At 40.4% G+C, this 19,340-nt stretch overlaps 1 protein-coding gene across 1 annotated transcript; it reads right to left on the minus strand.

The window, feature by feature from the left end:
• Positions 1-8,200: 8,200 nt before the first annotated feature.
• Positions 8,201-13,903, minus strand: foxa1 (forkhead box A1). The gene is given in 3 exon segments (XM_042436803.1): positions 8,201-9,831; positions 9,833-10,738; positions 13,672-13,903. Coding segments are annotated over 3 exon segments (1,227 nt in total). The 5' UTR covers positions 13,738-13,903; the 3' UTR covers positions 8,201-9,576.
• Positions 13,904-19,340: the final 5,437 nt, after the last annotated feature.

A 19,340-nucleotide genomic window follows, 5' to 3' on the forward strand; every position in this document is an offset into this window, starting at 1 on the left:
TTCGTTGGACTCGTCTGCCTGCAGGTGTTGGACTCGTTGGACTCGTCTGTCCTCACGTTTTGGATTCGTTGGACTCGTCTGCCTGCAGGTGTTGGACTCGTTGGACTCGTCTGTCCTCACGTTTTGGATTCGTTGGACTCGTCTGCCTGCAGGTTATGGACTCGTTGGACTCGTCTGCCCGCAGGTTTTGGACTTTTTGGGCTCGTCTGCCTGCAGGTTTTGGACTTTTTGGGCTCGTCTGCCTGCAGGTTTTGGACTCATTGGACTCGTCTGCCCACAGATGTTGGACTCATTGGACTCAACTACCAGCAGGTGTTGGACTCATTGGACTCGTCTGCCTGCAGGTTTCAGACTCGTTGGACTCGTCTGCCCACAGATGTTGGACTCATTGGACTCGTCTGCCTGCAGGTTTCGGACTCGTCAGAACTGGTGGTTTCAGATCGGGACGTTCTCAGTCTGCTGGCAGATATTTAATATTTGTATATCCTTCCTGTTGGTTGATGATTAATAAGCTGCCGTTAGTTTGTTTGCTGAACAGAATAAAATGACGCTTCATTTATTTTCAACTTGGTACGAAGAAGAATTTCTTCTTTTGTTAAATTCATTTTTATTTCTCGTACTTATTGGATAACAAAATAATCAATAAATACATAATAACTTCAGTGTTTGTGCAACTTATATCTTATATTCTCACATATATTCCCAGCTCACCTTATTATATCGTTATAATATATGAACTTGTTCACGCAAGATCCGCATCTTTTTATTATCTTTTTTGCGCAAGATTTACAAGAGTTTATTACTTGTTAGTCAGATATGATGTTGAGAAGAGAAAGTCAAGCTTCAGTCTGGAGATTCTGGAAATTCTTATTTTGCCATTTTTCATCTTTATTTCTTGTATTTATTGGAGTTTCAATTAATCCTTCGAGATTTGTTCTTCCTTTTCCCTCCGTATATGATATATAAGTTCATGTTGCTGTATGTGTTTCCTTTTTACACCAAGACATTAATTTAATATCTGATTGTGTTCACAACATATAAATGTTGTACATAAATAAACACAATGTGTCCGTGCAGGTTCTCTGGACCAATCAAAATGTTTCTTTTCTCGGAGTTTATCAGATCAGCTGATCATATGAATCAGTCTGAAGTTCAGTTCGCTGCTTTAAAGTTTTCTGAGTTAAACCAGTCTCACCAGAATAACCGTGAAATCTCTGCCAATTACCCCCCATCCTCTCCAACACCCCCACCCCCACCTCACACTTCTTCATGATCTGTAATGAAGGACCCCCCCCACCCCCCACCCCCCGGACCACCAACCTCCCGGCTGAAGCATATTACCACCTCACAAAGCCCTAATAAACTTCTTCCGTATAATTTTTAATGGAAAAGCAGCTGCTGCTCAGAGCAGATTTGGGATGAAGACCCCCCCTCCTCCTCCTCTGTGCCCCCCCCCCCCCCCCACCTCTCTCTCTCTCTCTCCTTTGAACGTCCTCCTCCTTCTCTCCTCCTTTCTTCTCTCTCTGTGATTCTGGAGGGGATTTCTTTGCTCTTTTCGTTGGTCGAGCACAATTGTGTTATTGGAGATAATTAATTCCAATCCCCATCAAAAGGCATTAGTGGCCCCGGGGCCCCTGTTCGTGGCTTTCTAGTGGGGGAATGAAAGGCGAGGGGAAGAAAGGGGCCGAGGGCCGCCGTATTGTGGCCGACATTTTCCTCCATAAGGCGCGAGCAGAGAGAAAAGGGGCCGAGGGCTTTAGTGAAATGATGCTGGGGGCCGCGGGACCGCCACCGCCACCGCTGCCGCTGCCGGAGGGCCCCGTCCGGCCCCGCTCCGCCCCGCCGGGAACATATGGCTCGTATTACAGCAGGCTGGGTGGCAGAGAGATCGGTTTATTAGACAGCAGACATCCTGATTCTCCCGCTTCATGTTCGTGTTTCTGATGTCACACACAGAGCTGCAGCAACAAAGACTCCATTAACCTGCTGATGTCGGAGTTCAGCCTGTAAAACACTGCAAATGTCCAAACTGACGTCTTCACAGAAATATTCAGCTCATAAAGATCTAAAACACGGAAACACCGGAGGATCAAATCAATTATCAAAGCAGCTGATTCTTTTTCTGTCCATCGACTCTAAAACACAAATGTTAAGAACTTCAAACACCGAACAAGAGTTTAAAATACAAGAAAACACAACAATCACATCTGAACCCGCTCAGACACAAATATCCAAACATCAAATATTAAACATCAAATATTAAATATCCACAGTAATTAAATCCTGTTCTGAACTGACAGACTGATGATGATAAAGATGATTTCTGTTATTCTTCCTGAATGTGACCCTCATCTTCTTCATTCCTTCATGTTTCTGTTTTCTGTGTCCAGTTAAAACCAAACTGTCTCATGATGTATCTCCATATATATCCATCTATATATATATATCTATCTATATATATATATCTATATCTATATCTATATCTATCTATAAATATATATATAATCTATCCATCTATCTATATATAGATAGATAGATAGATAGATAGATAGATATAATAATCTGAGTTTTTTTCTAGACGCCATGATGATGATGATGATGATGATGATGATGAACAGTAATAAATAAATATCATAAACTGATCAGATATGAACGTCTCCTTCTAACATGAGAAATAAATGTTCTGTAATTATCTCACATGGACACACGTGCAGGAAATAAGACTTTATTTATTTATTAATTGTAATAAATGTATAAAAACTTTTTGCTGTTTTTTTTTTTCCTCAAATGTTCAGTTTATTATTCACACTCAAGTTGTGTTTGTGTTATCTGCTATATATCCACATCATCATCATCATCATCATCATTATTATTATTATTATTATTATTATTATTATTATTATTATTATTATTATTATTATCATGGCTGAGTTCCGGTCTGGAGTTATGAGGTTTTCAGTGCAGCAGTTAACAGATGTTTGTGATATAAAATGTTTTCTTTCAGTGAATTATGTTAAAATCATATTTGTTTGTTGTTTGAATCTGATGTGAAATTTAATTTTACATTATTAAAATCTGACCTGTTTGTTTTTTTTTCTTCAGTGATAAACAGCTGTGACCTCCAGCAAAGGTCACCGTCAGTAAAGCAGCTGATCCGCAGACAAATGACATGTCATTTTACACATATGACACATATGACACATATGACACATGTGACACATATGACACATGTGACACATATGACACATATGACACATATGACACATATGACTCAGTCCGTCCGGCAGCTTCACGGGTTTTATTGCTGTTAAATGATTCTGTTTGTTCTGGTTTAAATATTCTGACAGAAAATAAGATTCAGGCTTCATCTAATTAATTGAATTATTGGCTTCAATTGTTTGGGAATTAATTAATTCCAGACATGTTTAAGTTTAATTAATCGACCGACTGTTGTCAGACAAAATCTGATGAAAAGAAATTCAATTCTGCGGAAAAAAGCGGATTAATAATTAAAATGTCACGTTTATTTTTGAATGTATTGTTTACATTTAGGAACAAAATCCAGAAAATAAAGTAGATAATCTGTTGAAATATATTTTAGATTTTATAGAACAGCTTCAAACATTTTGACCTCAACAATTAATAAACAGGATCAAATATATTTCAGTTGGTTTCAGAGACAAAAAATAATAATAATAAAATCAGAGTTCAGTTTTTGTTTATATAAAAAAGAAACAAACTGTTTCAAATAAAAAAATAAAATGATCATTTTCAATAAAACATCTTTATTTCTATGAATTGATTGATTGAATTTTCTGTGTTTGGCTCGTGTGAGGTTTTTAGTTTAAAGCAGCCGCAGCTGTATGTTCATGTTGGCGGCTAATTAGCGGATAATTACAGGATCATTAGAGACATTTCGTGGCTCTGCGGCCAAAATGTGTGAAAAAGCTTCAGATCAAAGGTAAATCTGTCGGGATGTGTTCAGGTTCACGGAGCTGCGGCGGAGGTTACAGCCCACAAAGAGAGCCGAAATCCGGCGACAGCGGCGGCGCTTTGACGCGCTTTGAGGCCGCAGGAGGTTCACCGTGTTCGGCTTGTTCAGCAGCATGTCGGGGGAGGGAGAACCGAGTCCCAGCAGACACAGAGCCGGGAAACAACAGACACAGGGCCGGGAAACAACAGACACAGGGCCGGGAAACAACAGACACAGAGCCGGGAAACAACAGACACAGAGCCGGGAAACAACAGACACAGAGCCGGGAAACAACAGACACAGGGCCGGGAAACAACAGACACAGAGCCGGGAAACAACAGACACAGAGCCGGGAAACAACAGACACAGAGCCGGGAAACAGACAACAGAGGAACCCCACAAAAAGAAAACAACATGAAAATAACCGGAAATAAAGACAAACAAACAAAAGAAAAAACTACACGGAAATAAGCAAGAGAAGAAGAAAATAACTGATAAACAAGAAGTCAAACGACTGACAACATGAAAATAATGTAAACAAAAAGAAAAGAACAAATAAACAAAAAGAAAACATCAGGACCAAAAATAAATAACCAGAAACATCATCATCATCATCATCATCATCATCATCATCAGAACACAATCAGCTGATGTATTTAATTTAAAGGTTCTGATTAAATTAATTTATTGAATTAATGAGTTTTTCTGTTTTTTGTGTCGTTTCTTAAAATGATTCAAATGTTTTTATGACTCAGAGGATCTGAAATATGAAAACACTAAAAACTAGATTATATATTATACTATATTATATTATATTATACTATATTATATTATATTATACTATATTATATTATATTATACTATACTAAACTATACTATACTATATTATATTATAATATAGTATAATATACTATACTATATTATATTATATTATAATATAGTATAATATACTATACTATATTATATTATATTATATTATATTATATTATATTATATTATATTATATTATATTATATTATATTATACTATATTATATTATATTATATTATACTATACTAAACTATACTATACTATATTATATTATAATATAGTATAATATACTATACTATATTATATTATATTATATTATATTATACTATATTATATTATATTATATTATATTATATTATATTATATTATATTATATTATACTATATTATATTATATTATATTATATTATATTATATTATATTATACTATATTATATTATATTATATTATATTATATTATACTATATTATATTATATTATATTATTGTTACCAGAACGAGCCTCAAAACCGGATGTACGAGGTTTCCACCTGACAGCCACGAGCTGAGGTTTAGAAACTGATCAATTGATCAGATTCACGTGCCAGCGTCTGTCTCTGTTTGATCAATTCAAATCTAATAATAATAATAATAATAATAATAATAATAATAATAATAATAATAATAATAATAATCAGCAGCTTCAGGAACATTTTGAGTTTCATGTTTTTTGTCGGAAATGAATTAATTTTATAATTAATTTTTACATCAAACAAAATAAACTTTGTTTTGTTTTTATTTCATGAAAATATGAATCTGAAAAATCTCAAAATCAAACAGTTTCAGTAAAAATATGAATTCATGTTTCATTGATTAATCGATCGATCAATGATCAATCAGCTGTTTGTCGTCATGATGAATTCATGTCTGTTATTGATTAATAAGTGTTTTATTGATCAGTCATTAATCACTCCATCAGAAACTCTCTCCAACAAAATCAATCAACCTGATCAATAATCTTTCATTGCTGATGATTTATTCGCTGCTGTTGTTTATTTATTGATGATTTTATAATCCTTAATTATCAATGATTTATAATTTGTTCTTTTATAACGTGTTAAAATATTTATTCCTCTAATAATAATCAATGATTTATTCTAATCAATCATTTCAAGGTGAATCATTAATAAAAAGTGTGAGTGTGAAGTGATTCAGTGGTGAATCCCGATCAATGATCAATAAATCAATACGTTTCCAGAGTTTGTTTGTTTTATTTGAAAATGACAGAATAAGTTAAAACATGCATCAAAAACCAACGAAGAACAAACACACGACGAAGACGAGCCGCTGAGCACAAAGCCTCCTTCATCATCCTCTCATCCTCCTCTTCCTCTCAGCCAGCCTTCATCTTCCTCCTCTCTTCTCTCCCCCTGCAGACCGGGCGATGGAGGAGGAAGAGGAGGAAGAGGAGGAAGAGGAGGAGGAAGAGGAGGAGGAGGAAGAGGAGGAAGAGGAGGAGGAGGAGGAGGAAGAGGAGGAGGAGGAAGAGGAGGAGGAGGAGGAAGAGGAGGAGGAGGAGGAGGAAGAGGAGGAGGAGGAAGAGGAGGAGGAGGAAGAGGAGGAGGAGGAAGAGGAGGGTCTGTGTGTCTGTCAGCGTTCAGTAAAACATCCTTTTTTTTCCAGAAGAAGACAAAGAGCTTCCACTTCATTCATGCACATGATAATAATCAATAATCAATAATCAGTGATGGACAGAAGAGTTTAAATACATCAACAGTCAGAAAACGTTTCTCCTTTTACACACAGAGTGAGACTTCCTGATCAGCTGATCAATAACCGATCAATCGTTTCAATCACGTCGGTTTTATTTTATCTGTGATATGAAAACAATTAATCAATATATTAATTGATAATAAAAAATGTTCAATATTTGAAAATAGAAATGTTTAATTAATTTAAAGATGAAGACCAGGTGTTGTGACTGAAAGCACAGGAAGGTGGATCAATAATAAAAGAAAACAAACATTTATTGATCAAATGTTTCAATAAAATCAAGATTCTTCAGATTTATTTTATTGATTAATTGATCTTGAACCCTTAAAGTCAGATTTCATTAATCAATAACTTTCAGAGATCGAAAACTCGTCAATAATCAGATTTCCTCTCCTGATTCATCCAAAACACAAACAAACAGATTTTTATTTTATTTCCACCTGAAGTTCAGATTTTAAAGTTATTGATATTTCTTAAAACTGCAACTGTTTGATCAATAATCAGTTCTGATCAGTCGATTGACGGCAGCAGAGAGAAGATCAAACCATGTGTCCGATACAGACGTCAAACTGAGAGGCGGGAAAATCTGTGTTTCAGTCATTTGTGTGAACTGACCCTTTAAAATCGAGGGGAGGGGTCAGAGGTCACAGGGGGGTCAGAGGTCACGGGGGGGCGGACGAGGTCGTGGGAGAAGTAATCAAAGTTTTAATAATTATCATCTGCAGTGGATTCTGTAAATATCAGCATCGCCATGACGACAAGTTGACCTTCGACATTTAGATTCACCAGAAACCCGAAGCTGAGTTTAAAGCTGCGGGTCGAGGCCCTGCGAGAGGTCTGACGGTCCGTCTGACGGGTCCGAAGATGCTCAAACCAAACAGTTCTGACTCTCGGACAGGAAGTGAAGTCAGATTTCCTGTAAAACATTTCGTCTTAACTAACAGGAAGCTGATCAGCTGATCAAACTTTCTACAGAAAATCAATTTCTGAAGGACGAACTTCAACACAAGAAACTGATGATTCAATAAGATCAATAATCAATAAGTAATAAGAGTTTGTAACAAGTTAATCACCCGTTCACCTGGTCACCTGGTCACCTGGTCACCTGGTCACCTGTTCACCCGTTCACCCGTTCACCCGTTCACCTGTTCACCCGTTCACCCGTTCACCTGTTCACCTGGTCACCTGTTTACTTGTTTACCTGTTTACTTGTTTACCTGTTCACCTGTTTACCTGTTTACCTGTTTATCTTGGTCACCTGTAGGAAACTATATTTATATATTCGTTCATCGTTCAGACTTCAGTTAATCTAGAAACATCTCGTTAAATGTTTGATCATCAGAGACGACGATGAAACGACTTCAGGACTTTATCGTATCAACGAGTTGGATTTTAAAATATGATTAATATGAGAATATGAGAGCGTGTGAGTTTATAATTGAGTGTTGCCAATAAACCTGAACTAAAACTGCAGATTGACCTGCGAGGGGCCGCGCGTCCAATTTTCAATTAATCAAATTACCAAAAGATAACGGAGCCTAACGAGAGCAGACCAGCAGACAGCAGCTTCGCCTCAAACATGTTGGTTTCATTGAGCCTTTCAGCAGCATTACTGGTCTTTAGACCAGTTATTACTGGTAATACACATCTATAAGGTAACTGGTTCAGAAAGCTGCTGCCAGGATCACATGACCACACAGCTGATCACATGACATCACTGACATCTGTTAGAACTGATGTTAAAGTTCTTTCACTTGTCAATAAAGTTTTAAATGACCTCGTTCCTCCCTGATCCGGTTCCAGCAGGACCACTGAGGTTCTCCTCACTGGTCTTTAAATGTTCCTCATGTGACCCGTAAAGTTCCAGACAGGCTACTTCCTGTTTCCATGGAGCACACTGCCTCTGACTGGTGACACTGGTCTGACTGGTGATACTGGTGACGCGGCCTCTGACTGGTGACACTGGTCTGACTGGTGATATTGGTCTGACTGGTGATACTGGTGACACTGGTCTGACTGGTGATACTGGTGACACAGCCTCTGACTGGTGACACTGGTCTGACTGGTGATACTGGTGACACTGGTCTGACTGGTAATACTGATAACACTAGTCTGATTGGTGACACTGGTCTGACTGGTGATACTGGTCTAAATGGTGATAGTGGTGACACGGCCTCTGACTGGTGACACTGGTCTGACTGGTGATACTGGTGACACTGGTCTGACTGGTGATACTGGTCTGATTGGTGATACTGATAACACTAGTCTGATTGGTGACACTGGTCTGACTGGTGATACTGGTGACACGGCCTCTGACTGGTGACACTGGTCTGACTGGTGATACAGGTCTGACTGATGATACTGGTGACACTGGTCTGACTGGTGACACTAGTCTGACTGGTGATACTGGTGACACAGCCTCTGACTGGTGACACTGGTCTGACTGGTGATACTGGTCTGACCGGTGATACTGGTGACACTGGTCTGACTGGTGATACTGATAACACCAGTCTGACTGGTGATACTGGTGATACTAGTCTGACTGGTGACACTGGTCTGACTGGTAATACTGATAACACTAGTCTGACTGGTGACACTGGTCTGACTGGTAATACTGGTGACACTAGCCTGACTGGTGACACTGGTAACACTAGTCTGATTGGTGATACTGGTGATACTGGTCTGACTGGTGACACTGGTAACGCTAGTCTGATTGGTGACACTGGTCTGACTGGTGATACTGGGGATACTAGTCTGACTGGTAACACTAGTCTGACTAGTGACACTGGGGATACTGGTCTGACTGGATATAAAGTGTTGCTGGATGTGTTTCTGACCTGTTTTGGTGTCTCTGTGTGTAAAAGGGGGGCAGGTCCTCTGAATGTTAGTGGGACTGTTTGAGTCCTGGTTTGGTCACAGTGCAGAAGTTCAGTTCAGCTGCTGCAGAAACCAGAACCCGGATCGGGTCCTGCATCCGCTCACAGTCCAACAGGAAGTCCGGACGGCTGCATGCAGAGTAAACAAACAGGAGGTGCAGCAGCTACTATGAGGTGTTGAGCAGCGGTCTGGGATACACTCCTTGGTAGTACGAGGCCTCCAGAGGCTCCATGGTCCGCCCACCGAGGCCGGATGCCCCCCCAGTGCTGTAGGACGAGTACTGCAGGGCCTCGTAGGCCTTCAGGTCCAGTTTGTGCTGCTGCTCTGAAGACGACATTAAGTTATTGATGGAGAACGGGTGGTTGAAGGAGTAGTGGGGGTCTCCTTTGATGTGGAGCTGGGACTCGTGCGCCATGGAGTGGGGGGGGTAGCGACAGGGAGGACAGGAGTTGGGAGCCAGACACTTTCAGGTCCGCCGCCCCACTGGCCCCCCGCAGGTCCAGGCCGGGGGGCGAGGCTGCCTGGCTGGAGGAGGGCAGGGAAGAGGAGTCCAGGAGTCCTGGAGGTTTGATGGAGTCCCCAGAAGGAGACGCTGCCCCCCCTCCACCTCCACCCTCCTTCCTGCTGTCAGACTTCGTCGTCATCTTCTTCTCACATTTGAACCTCTTCTGGCGCCGCAGGTAGCAGCCGTTCTCAAACATGTTCCCCGAGTCCGGGTGCAGGGTCCAGTACGAGCCTTTTCCCGGCTTGTCAGGTGAACGCGACACCTTGACAAAGCAGTCGTTGAAGGAAAGTGAGTGCCGGATGGAGTTCTGCCAGCGCTGCTGGTTCTGCCGGTAGTATGGGAACAGGTCCATGATCCACTGGTAGATCTCACTCAGCGTCAGCATCTTGCTCGGGGCCTGCTGGATCGCCATTGTGATGAGTGAGATGTAAGAATACGGCGGCTTGGCGTGCGGGTAGCTCCGTCTGAACGCCTTGTTGTCACGGCTCCGGTTCAGCCCGCCACCGCCATATGCCATGCCAGGGCTCATGGCAGGACTCATGCCACCATATGGGTTCAGACCCATCGAGGCCTGCTGGGCCGACACCGAGCTCATCCCGGATGGGCTCAGTGCCCCGCCCATCGAAGCCACGCCCCCGCCGAGGCCGGACATGGCTGCTGGAGCGGAGCCACCCATCCCTGCCACGGGGGCAGGGCTTAGGCCAGTGCCGCCGTACGACATGTTGAAGGATCCCGATGTGGTCCCACTGCTAGACATGTAGCCCGACATAGAGCCCATCCCGAGACCAGAACCCATCCCACTGCCCGCCATCGGAGAGTACACCTGCAGAGAGACCAGAACCAGTTAGACCAGAACCAGCTGTGTTTTGCATTGAGACGTTTATATTATATCTTTTCTGCTTATATATGCTCCATTAGATATTATCGTCAGAGATCACAATATGCTGATGATACACATATATACATGTCAGTCGAACCAAATGATCCAAGCTCCCTGATTAACTGCTTGTCAGCAATCAATAAATGGATGAGCAATAAGTTTCAAAAACTAAACCAGGAGAAAACAGAAATTCTTCTGGTCAGCCCAAAAGCCAAAAGAGATTTGCTGCACGAGGAACTCGGTAATCAGAAGAAACCAGAACGCCTCGGAGTCATCTTAGACTCTGATCTGAATTTTAAACATCAAATAAACAACAAAAACCACAACAAACCAAAACTGCTTTTTAAAGTGTTAGCAATATCACGAAGCTATGTCCATTTTTAACTTTAAAAGATGCAGAAAAATGAATTCATGCTTATATATCGAGTCAGCTTGACTTCTGTAATGATCTTTTTACGGGTCGCCTTGGAAATATGACTGAAAAGCTGCAGCTCATCCAGAGTTCAGCTGCCGAGCTCCTGACTACGACAAGGAAGAGAGGCATATTACCGCAGCCTCTCTACACTGGCTCCATCTTTATTTTACAATTGATTTTAAAGTGTTTTTACTTGTTTTTAAAGCTCTTAAAGGGTCAGAACCAGCCCATGTGGTTACTGTCCCCCCATGTGTCCTCAGGTCCGCTGCTGTTGCTCTTTCAGAGGTTGGAAATCTGCTGGAGGACGCTGCTTTCTTCAACTATGCCACAAAATTATGGAATTCTCTAGTGAGACACATCAGAAAGGCTGAAAACACACATATACAACCGAACGGCCGGACGGCGAGACAGACCGATTCATTTAGATCTTATTTATTTATTTGTTTGTTTGTTTGTTTGTGCATCAGATCAGAGATCCAATCATTAGCTCGACTCTTGCTCAGATTCTTTTTTCTGCACCAAAACAAACAGCAGACAAACAGAATTACGTCCTCAATGCATCAATAATCAATAATCAGTAGACGGTTCCTGCTTTATGTGACTGAGTTCAAACTGAGAACAAACTTTAATTTATCTGAACAGGTGAAATAAAAACCTCTTAATTAACAAATGAAGCAGACTTACCTTTAAATATCAATTTAAAACACTGTTAAACAATTATACTTTTCCTAAATGTATTATAATATCTTTACATGAATTAAACCCTGAAAACACAACATGTTTAACAAGAAATTCAAATTTAATCCCCTTTAAAGTGTGAACAGATGTTTTAATGCTACGTGAGGAGTTTTTACAGTCTTTAATAAACCTTTGAACTTTGTCCGATAAGATTATAATCTATTAAATATCTCCTTAATAATCTGTTAAAGATGATAATTTATGGACAAATTAAACACCAAAAATAAAGATATTAAGAGAGATATGACTGTAATGTATCAACATTTAAAAGACAAAAACACATTCATTTCAAAAGCAGTTCATTAAGAAACTGAGATTTTAAATGAGTTTTACTATTTAACAGTTTATTAATAATGTCCTACATAAACAGCTTTTAATGGATCAATTAATAATCCCCTTAAACTCACATTATCAATAACTTTATTATTTGTAAATTCATCAACACACACACTGAAACGTCCTTTAATCTACGAAATGATTTTATGAATAAACAAAAAGTATTTTAAAGTAAAATGAAGCGACGCAGTGGAGACTTTAATCACAGATCGATTAACTTTAAACGATCAATGATCAAACTGATCAAACTGATAATGTCTTACGTCACCTGTCCTTCATCACTTTCCTCTTAAATTATTCATTTTGTTTTAGTTTTGAACTGAAATGTTTCTGTTTAAAAACAATATAATGACCACATTTCATATTAACATCAATAAACACATTGAATAATAATAATAATAATAATAATAATAATAATAATAATAACATTTTAAACTATTAAACATTTAACATCACAATTCATTGACATAATAATTTTATATAACTAATATCATTATATTTAATGTTTATAATGAAGCTAATTCTCACATTTCACGAACATTAATCAACATTAAAATGAATTAAAATCATCAAAATCACAACATTTAATTCTCTATTTCTATAATAATCTGAAACAGCGCGTGCGCCGCCGCTGACAGAAATAATCAATAACATTTATCAGGTTATAGAAATCTGTCATCAGCTGTAAAACAGCTGATTTTACTTCATTATTGTCTAATTATTATAAAAAGTCTGTAAGTGATTAAACATTAAAGAGACAACTTCCGTTAACATGTTGCTGATCAATAACTGGATCAATAATCAGCTTTATTAAAAAATCAGGAGTCCCGTTAAATCACATGATCAATATTACTTCATAATGTTCTTCTTCATCTCAGTTTGATGCACAAACAGAAGCGAACGATCGTTTATTGATTATCTGTGAAGTCCGCTGCTGATCACATGTATTGATCAACATGTGTTCAACATATTTTCAGCAGCTCGTGTGTCTCTGATATTTCATTTGATTTAATTAATCAAACATTGTGTTTATAATTAATTAAAGTTTGTGATTATAGTTTTGATCTTTTTATGAAGCTGAAACATTTTTCTTCTTTTTAAATAAAGTTAATTAATTTACATCAAAAACTTCATTAAAGTAACTTTTATTTACTGTGTAGAAACAAGCCGCCGCGTCGCTTCTGTCTCCGCGTTTCTCCGGGAATATTCCGGGAATTTTCCGGGAATTCTCCGGGACAGAAACGGATGTGAAGTTTATCGGTTTAAACTGGAGAATTTTCCGTTAAATGTGGGTTAGTCAGCACCGGGTCCGGGCCGGTGTGACCCGGGTGTGAGAGCCGCAGCTCCCCGGAGGAAGCGGCGGTAAAGCGGACAGAGAGTGACCGACCTCCTCGCTGTAGTATCCGCTCCAGTCCGGAGCCTCGTGCCCTTCCATCTTCACCGCGCCCAGCATGACCGGACAGGTCCCGGTCCCGGTCCCGCTCCTGTCCTGTCCCGCTCTGTGTCCTGCTCCAGCAGAAAACCTTCCGAGCCGAGCCGAGCCGAGCCGAGCCGGGCCAGGAGGAGCAGAGAGAGAGGCAGAGTGTTAGTGAGGAGGTGATGGTGACCTGCGGACTGATGTGATCCTCCTGCAGGTCCAGCCCTCCCGCTCCCTCCCGCTCCCTCCTCCTCCTCCTCCTCCTCCTGCTCCTCTTCCCTCTCCTCCTCCTCTTCCTCTTCCTCCTCCTTCTCCTCCTCCTCTTCCTCCTCCTCCTCCTCCTCCATCACACCTGCTTCCTTCAGACATTTTATCACAAAACAAAGCAGAAATTCATCATGAAGCTCAAACACTGAATTTCTTGATATTTTTGTTCTTATTTTATTTCACTGGTGTTTTCACACTTCCAGTAAATCCAGTAACACCATTAAAGTGATTTTTACGGGTACGATGTGAAGATGAATTTAATGAATGATGTTAATCTTGATAATCTACAGGTGCTAAAATCCACAGAAGCAGTAAAATAATAAAAACAACAGAAAAGAACCTTAAATAATTAAAATGTTTTCACGGATTAAATTCAGGTTTAAGAGGATTAAAAACTTTAAATCATCTGAATTTAAAACAGCTTCCTGTTGAAGGTGAAAATGATGGTTTTCATTTCATTCAGTAAATATTAAATGATTAAACTGTTGAGACCATAAAAACCCTTTAAACATTTATAATTCATTACATATTAATTAATAAATTACAGGTGAATTTAAACCTTTGATGGAAAAGTTTCTATTTCTATAAAAGTGTCTTTAATGTTATTTTGTACATTTTATGTTTTTTACTCCTGAAAAACCTTTAAAATACAGAAAACACATTAAAACCATGAATTTATTTATAACTTGATCCATTAATTATTAAACCTTTGAGCTGATTTTATACCTTAATTAGAAAAAATAATAAATGAATTAAGGAAATGAACCTGTAATGTTGCTTTGTAAACATTAAGGTTTAAAATGCAGAAAACTCATTAATAAGCATTAATAAGTCGTTAATAATCCATTAAAAATCTATTAATAATCTAATAATAATCTGTTCATTAATTAGTATTAAATACTGAATCCTTTATGATGGATTTGTTTCATATTTACAGTTCATGTCATTTAAAGTCATTAAACTCTTAAAATACACTTAATGTGTTAATTAAAGGCTTTTGAAATGAAGGTTTAAGGGTTAATTAAACGTTAATTAAAGGTTTTATTGACGTTATTGTTTCCATTTAATGTAAAATGTTGTTTATTTCCTGCAGTCGGTCTCGATGAATGATCAGGAACACAGCGACCTTTGACCTTTCAGACACAATCTGGCTGTGAGGTCACACGTGAACGTCACTGATCCCAGTTCAGATTTGATTCTAGCTGACTGGTTCCAGTTTAAAGCTGCTGATGAGCGTGTAACAGAGCAGAACGACTGATCGCTGCTCGCCATTATCACACTGGATTAACTGGATGAGCCACTGGATTAAAGGACTCTTACACCAAAAAACCTGAGAGCAGACAAAGGAGAGGAGGAGGAGGACAGAGAGAACGGATGAAAGTCAGAACAGCAGTTTAGTCACAGAAACCAGAGAACAACGATAGTGTTTCTAATATTTTGTCCACCCTGCTGATGTAAAAAACAGCCAAAATTCAAATTAAACTTCAGCGGCTGGTGTGTCTGACTGGGACATGAAATGTTCCCCTGCAGGTTTCTGGTTTCTGTAGTGGTTCCCAGTAATATTTACTGGTAAAGTGATTTGTCGTGCGGATCTCGTGATTTTCACGCTGCATTGATGGTTGTTTGCGGTGTTTTAACTGTTTCTCTCCCTCGTGCCTCCTTGCGTCAGGCGCACCGCCACCAGCTGAGCTGCTGACATCATCCTGAGGAGACGCCGAGGCCGCGGCGGCCCTCATGCGCCGGCTCAGCACCATGGAGCGCCCGTTCAGTCCTCTAGGAGCTGCCCGCCTGGCACATACGCCAAAAAAAGTTTCTAACTTCCGGGTTTGCTTCCGCGTTGTGCGGCCCACTGAATATGCACAGTAGTGTTTCCCCCGCTGGCCCCGCCCACAAGCTCCCGCTCGGCCCATACACATTATATTGTGATGATGTCACAGATTTTTAAATCGCTTTTCTCGGCTCGAGGAAAGTTTTACAAACATAAAACCTCCAAAAGTTCATAACAGAAAGAGTCATAGTTGACGTTGTTTGCAGTTCAAGGCGTCCTGTCAACAGGCAGGCGTCTCTTTTACAACGGCGGTCTGCGGGGGGGATTTTAACTGCAATACCGCGAGTGGCCACCGGGAGAAACTGGCTGCGAGGCTGAGCGGCGGCGGCGCCCCGTCAGCTCTTATTATACATCCACAGTCAGTCTAGCTGCGGTTAACCGCTTTAAACGCTCCTGATGACGTAACAGAAAACCGCTCCTTCCGATTGGTTTTGAAAGAGCGACGGCCAATGGGGAAGCTCCGACACCGCTGGCCGACCAATCGTGTAACTCCATCACTCAGAGTGACAAATTATGAACTACAAACCAACACGTGTGTATCTGAGCTGTAATTATTACGTCACTTCCTGAGAGCCTCCTCGCCGGTTGAAGATGCGTAACCATGGTAACCTGTGCCAACCTCACCTCTACCAGCATCTGCAACGCTAATTTAAAAAAATAAACTTACACTTAAAGTGAAGCGTTATTGACGGACGCTGTCCGCCATTGTCTGATATGTTGGTGTTGACGTCACTCCTGCGTTGCATTGTGGGATATTTATGTAGTGTCCAGTGCTTACATACTGTAATATTTCCCTGTGCATACGTTAATATTATGCACTTTATGTACTATTGGTTTCATACGAAGCTTTGGGACAAACTGTCGCATGTCGGTTCGGTCAGCTGAGCAGCTGCTGGACAAGTTTAACTCTTCAGTCTGATTGTGTAAAACATTTTATTTTAATTTAAATTATCTCATTTTAACATTAGCGACATGAAAAAATGTAAGCTTGTATACAGTGATCAATACCGTATATTAATACCGTACGTTAATACCGTACATCAATACCGTACATTAATTCCGTACGTTAATACCGTACGTTAATTCCGTACGTTAATGCCGTACGTTAATGCCGTACTTTAATGCCGTACGTTAATTCCGTACGTTAATGCCGTACGTTAATTCCGTACGTTAATGCCGTACGTTAATGCCGTACGTTAATTCCGTACGTTAATGCCGTACGTTAATGCCGTACGTTAATGCCGTACGTTAATTCCGTACGTTAATGCCGTACGTTAATTCCGTACGTTAATGCCGTACGTTAATGCCGTACGTTAATTCCGTACGTTAATGCCGTACGTTAATGCCGTACGTTAATTCCGTACGTTAATGCCGTACGTTAATTCCGTACGTTAATGCCGTACGTTAATTCCGTACGTTAATGCCGTACGTTAATGCCGTACGTTAATTCCGTACGTTAATGCCGTACGTTAATGCCGTACGTTAATGCCGTACGTTAATTCCGTACGTTAATGCCGTACGTTAATGCCGTACGTTAATTCCGTACGTTAATGCCGTACGTTAATTCCGTACGTTAATTCTGTACGTTAATTCCGTACGTTAATGCCGTACGTTAATGCCGTACGTTAATTCCGTACGTTAATTCCGTACGTTAATTCCGTACGTTAATTCCGTACGTTAATGCCGTACGTTAATGCCGTACGTTAATTCCGTACGTTAATGCCGTACGTTAATGCCGTACGTTAATGCCGTACGTTAATTCCGTACGTTAATGCCGTACGTTAATGCCGTACGTTAATTCCGTACGTTAATGCCGTACGTTAATGCCGTACGTTAATTCCGTACGTTAATGCCGTACGTTAATGCCGTACGTTAATGCCGTACGTTAATTCCGTACGTTAATGCCGTACGTTAATTCCGTACGTTAATGCCGTACGTTAATTCCGTACGTTAATGCCGTACGTTAATGCCGTACGTTAATTCCGTACGTTCATGCCGTACGTTAATTCCGTACGTTAATGCCGTACGTTAATTCCGTACGTTAATTCCGTACGTTAATACCGTACGTTAATTCCGTACGTTAATACCGTACGTTAATGCCTTACGTTAATACCGTACATCAATACCGTATATTAATGCTGTACGTTAATACCGTACGTTAATACCGTACGTTAATTCCGTACGTTAATGCCGTACGTTAATGCCGTACTTTAATGCCGTACGTTAATTCCGTACGTTAATGCCGTACGTTAATACCGTACGTTAATTCCGTACGTTAATGCCGTACGTTAATTCCGTACGTTAATGCCGTACGTTAATTCCGTACGTTAATGCCGTACGTTAATGCCGTACGTTAATTCCGTACGTTAATGCCGTACGTTAATTCCGTACGTTAATGCCGTACGTTAATGCCGTACGTTAATGCCGTACGTTAATTCCGTACGTTAATTCCGTACGTTAATTCCGTACGTTAATGCCGTACGTTAATTCCGTACGTTAATGCCGTACGTTAATTCCGTACGTTAATTCCGTACGTTAATGCCGTACGTTAATGCCGTACGTTAATTCCGTACGTTAATGCCGTACGTTAATACCGTACGTTAATACCGTATATTAATGCCGTATAGCCGAAGGACTGAATGTCTGACCTGGAGACGTCCCCGCGGCGCCGGGCTCACCTGGAGCACCTGACATGGTGACATCATGAAGTGCAGAGGAAGCAGGCAGGTTGGAGGACAGTGCGGCTGGAAAGCTCCAGATGAAGTTGATATACGTGAGCAGTAAAAACAAAACCTTCCTCTCCGGGCTGACCAAAGTGATCAACCAATAAGAGGAAGTCTTCCTCTCGCATCCATCCTGACTCCTTGTTGGCCCACTCGGGGTCGTTTACGGGGAACTTTCCCAGCGTTTACCACTGACACCAGTTCACCTCTCCCCTGCTTGACTCTGTAACTGGTCTGGTGACTGGACTGTTGTTACACCAGTTCCATCTACGTTCCATAGGTGGCTCCCATTGAAGTTGTATCTCTCTGTTGGCTGTTGAAGAAACGCTCCACATTTGTGTGGTTAAAACTATGGTTTCCTCTGGACTCCTCAGTGACAGGCTGAGGGTCCACTTCATGAAAAACCAGTTGGGTCCTTCGTCTGCTTCCATCCCATGAAATATATGTTTATATATTACTGCCGGTTCATATGCAAACTTTCTGACCTAAAAGAAACTAAACAGACACAAGAAGTTTTTCAGTTTGTCTGGCAGCTATGCTAGTAGCAGCTATGCTAGTAGCAGCCATGCTAGGAGCAGCTATGCTAGTAGCAGCCATGCTAGTAGTGGCTATGCTAGTAGCAGCTATGCTAGTAGCAGCTAGTCGTATTGAAACTTCTCCAGTCAGACGATACCTGCATTCAGTCCTTTTTGTATCCAGATCATTTGTATGGTTTTGCTCACAGCCAATCACTGCAGGCGTTCTTGGATTTAATGCGGCGTGTGATTGGCTCGCTACTGCAGCAGCTACAACACAATCAGTCTGTGGTGATAATTCTTCAT

The sequence above is a fragment of the Thunnus maccoyii genome, chromosome 16, assembly GCF_910596095.1.
Source record: "Thunnus maccoyii chromosome 16, fThuMac1.1, whole genome shotgun sequence".
In the NCBI taxonomy this organism is placed as follows: domain Eukaryota; kingdom Metazoa; phylum Chordata; class Actinopteri; order Scombriformes; family Scombridae; genus Thunnus; species Thunnus maccoyii.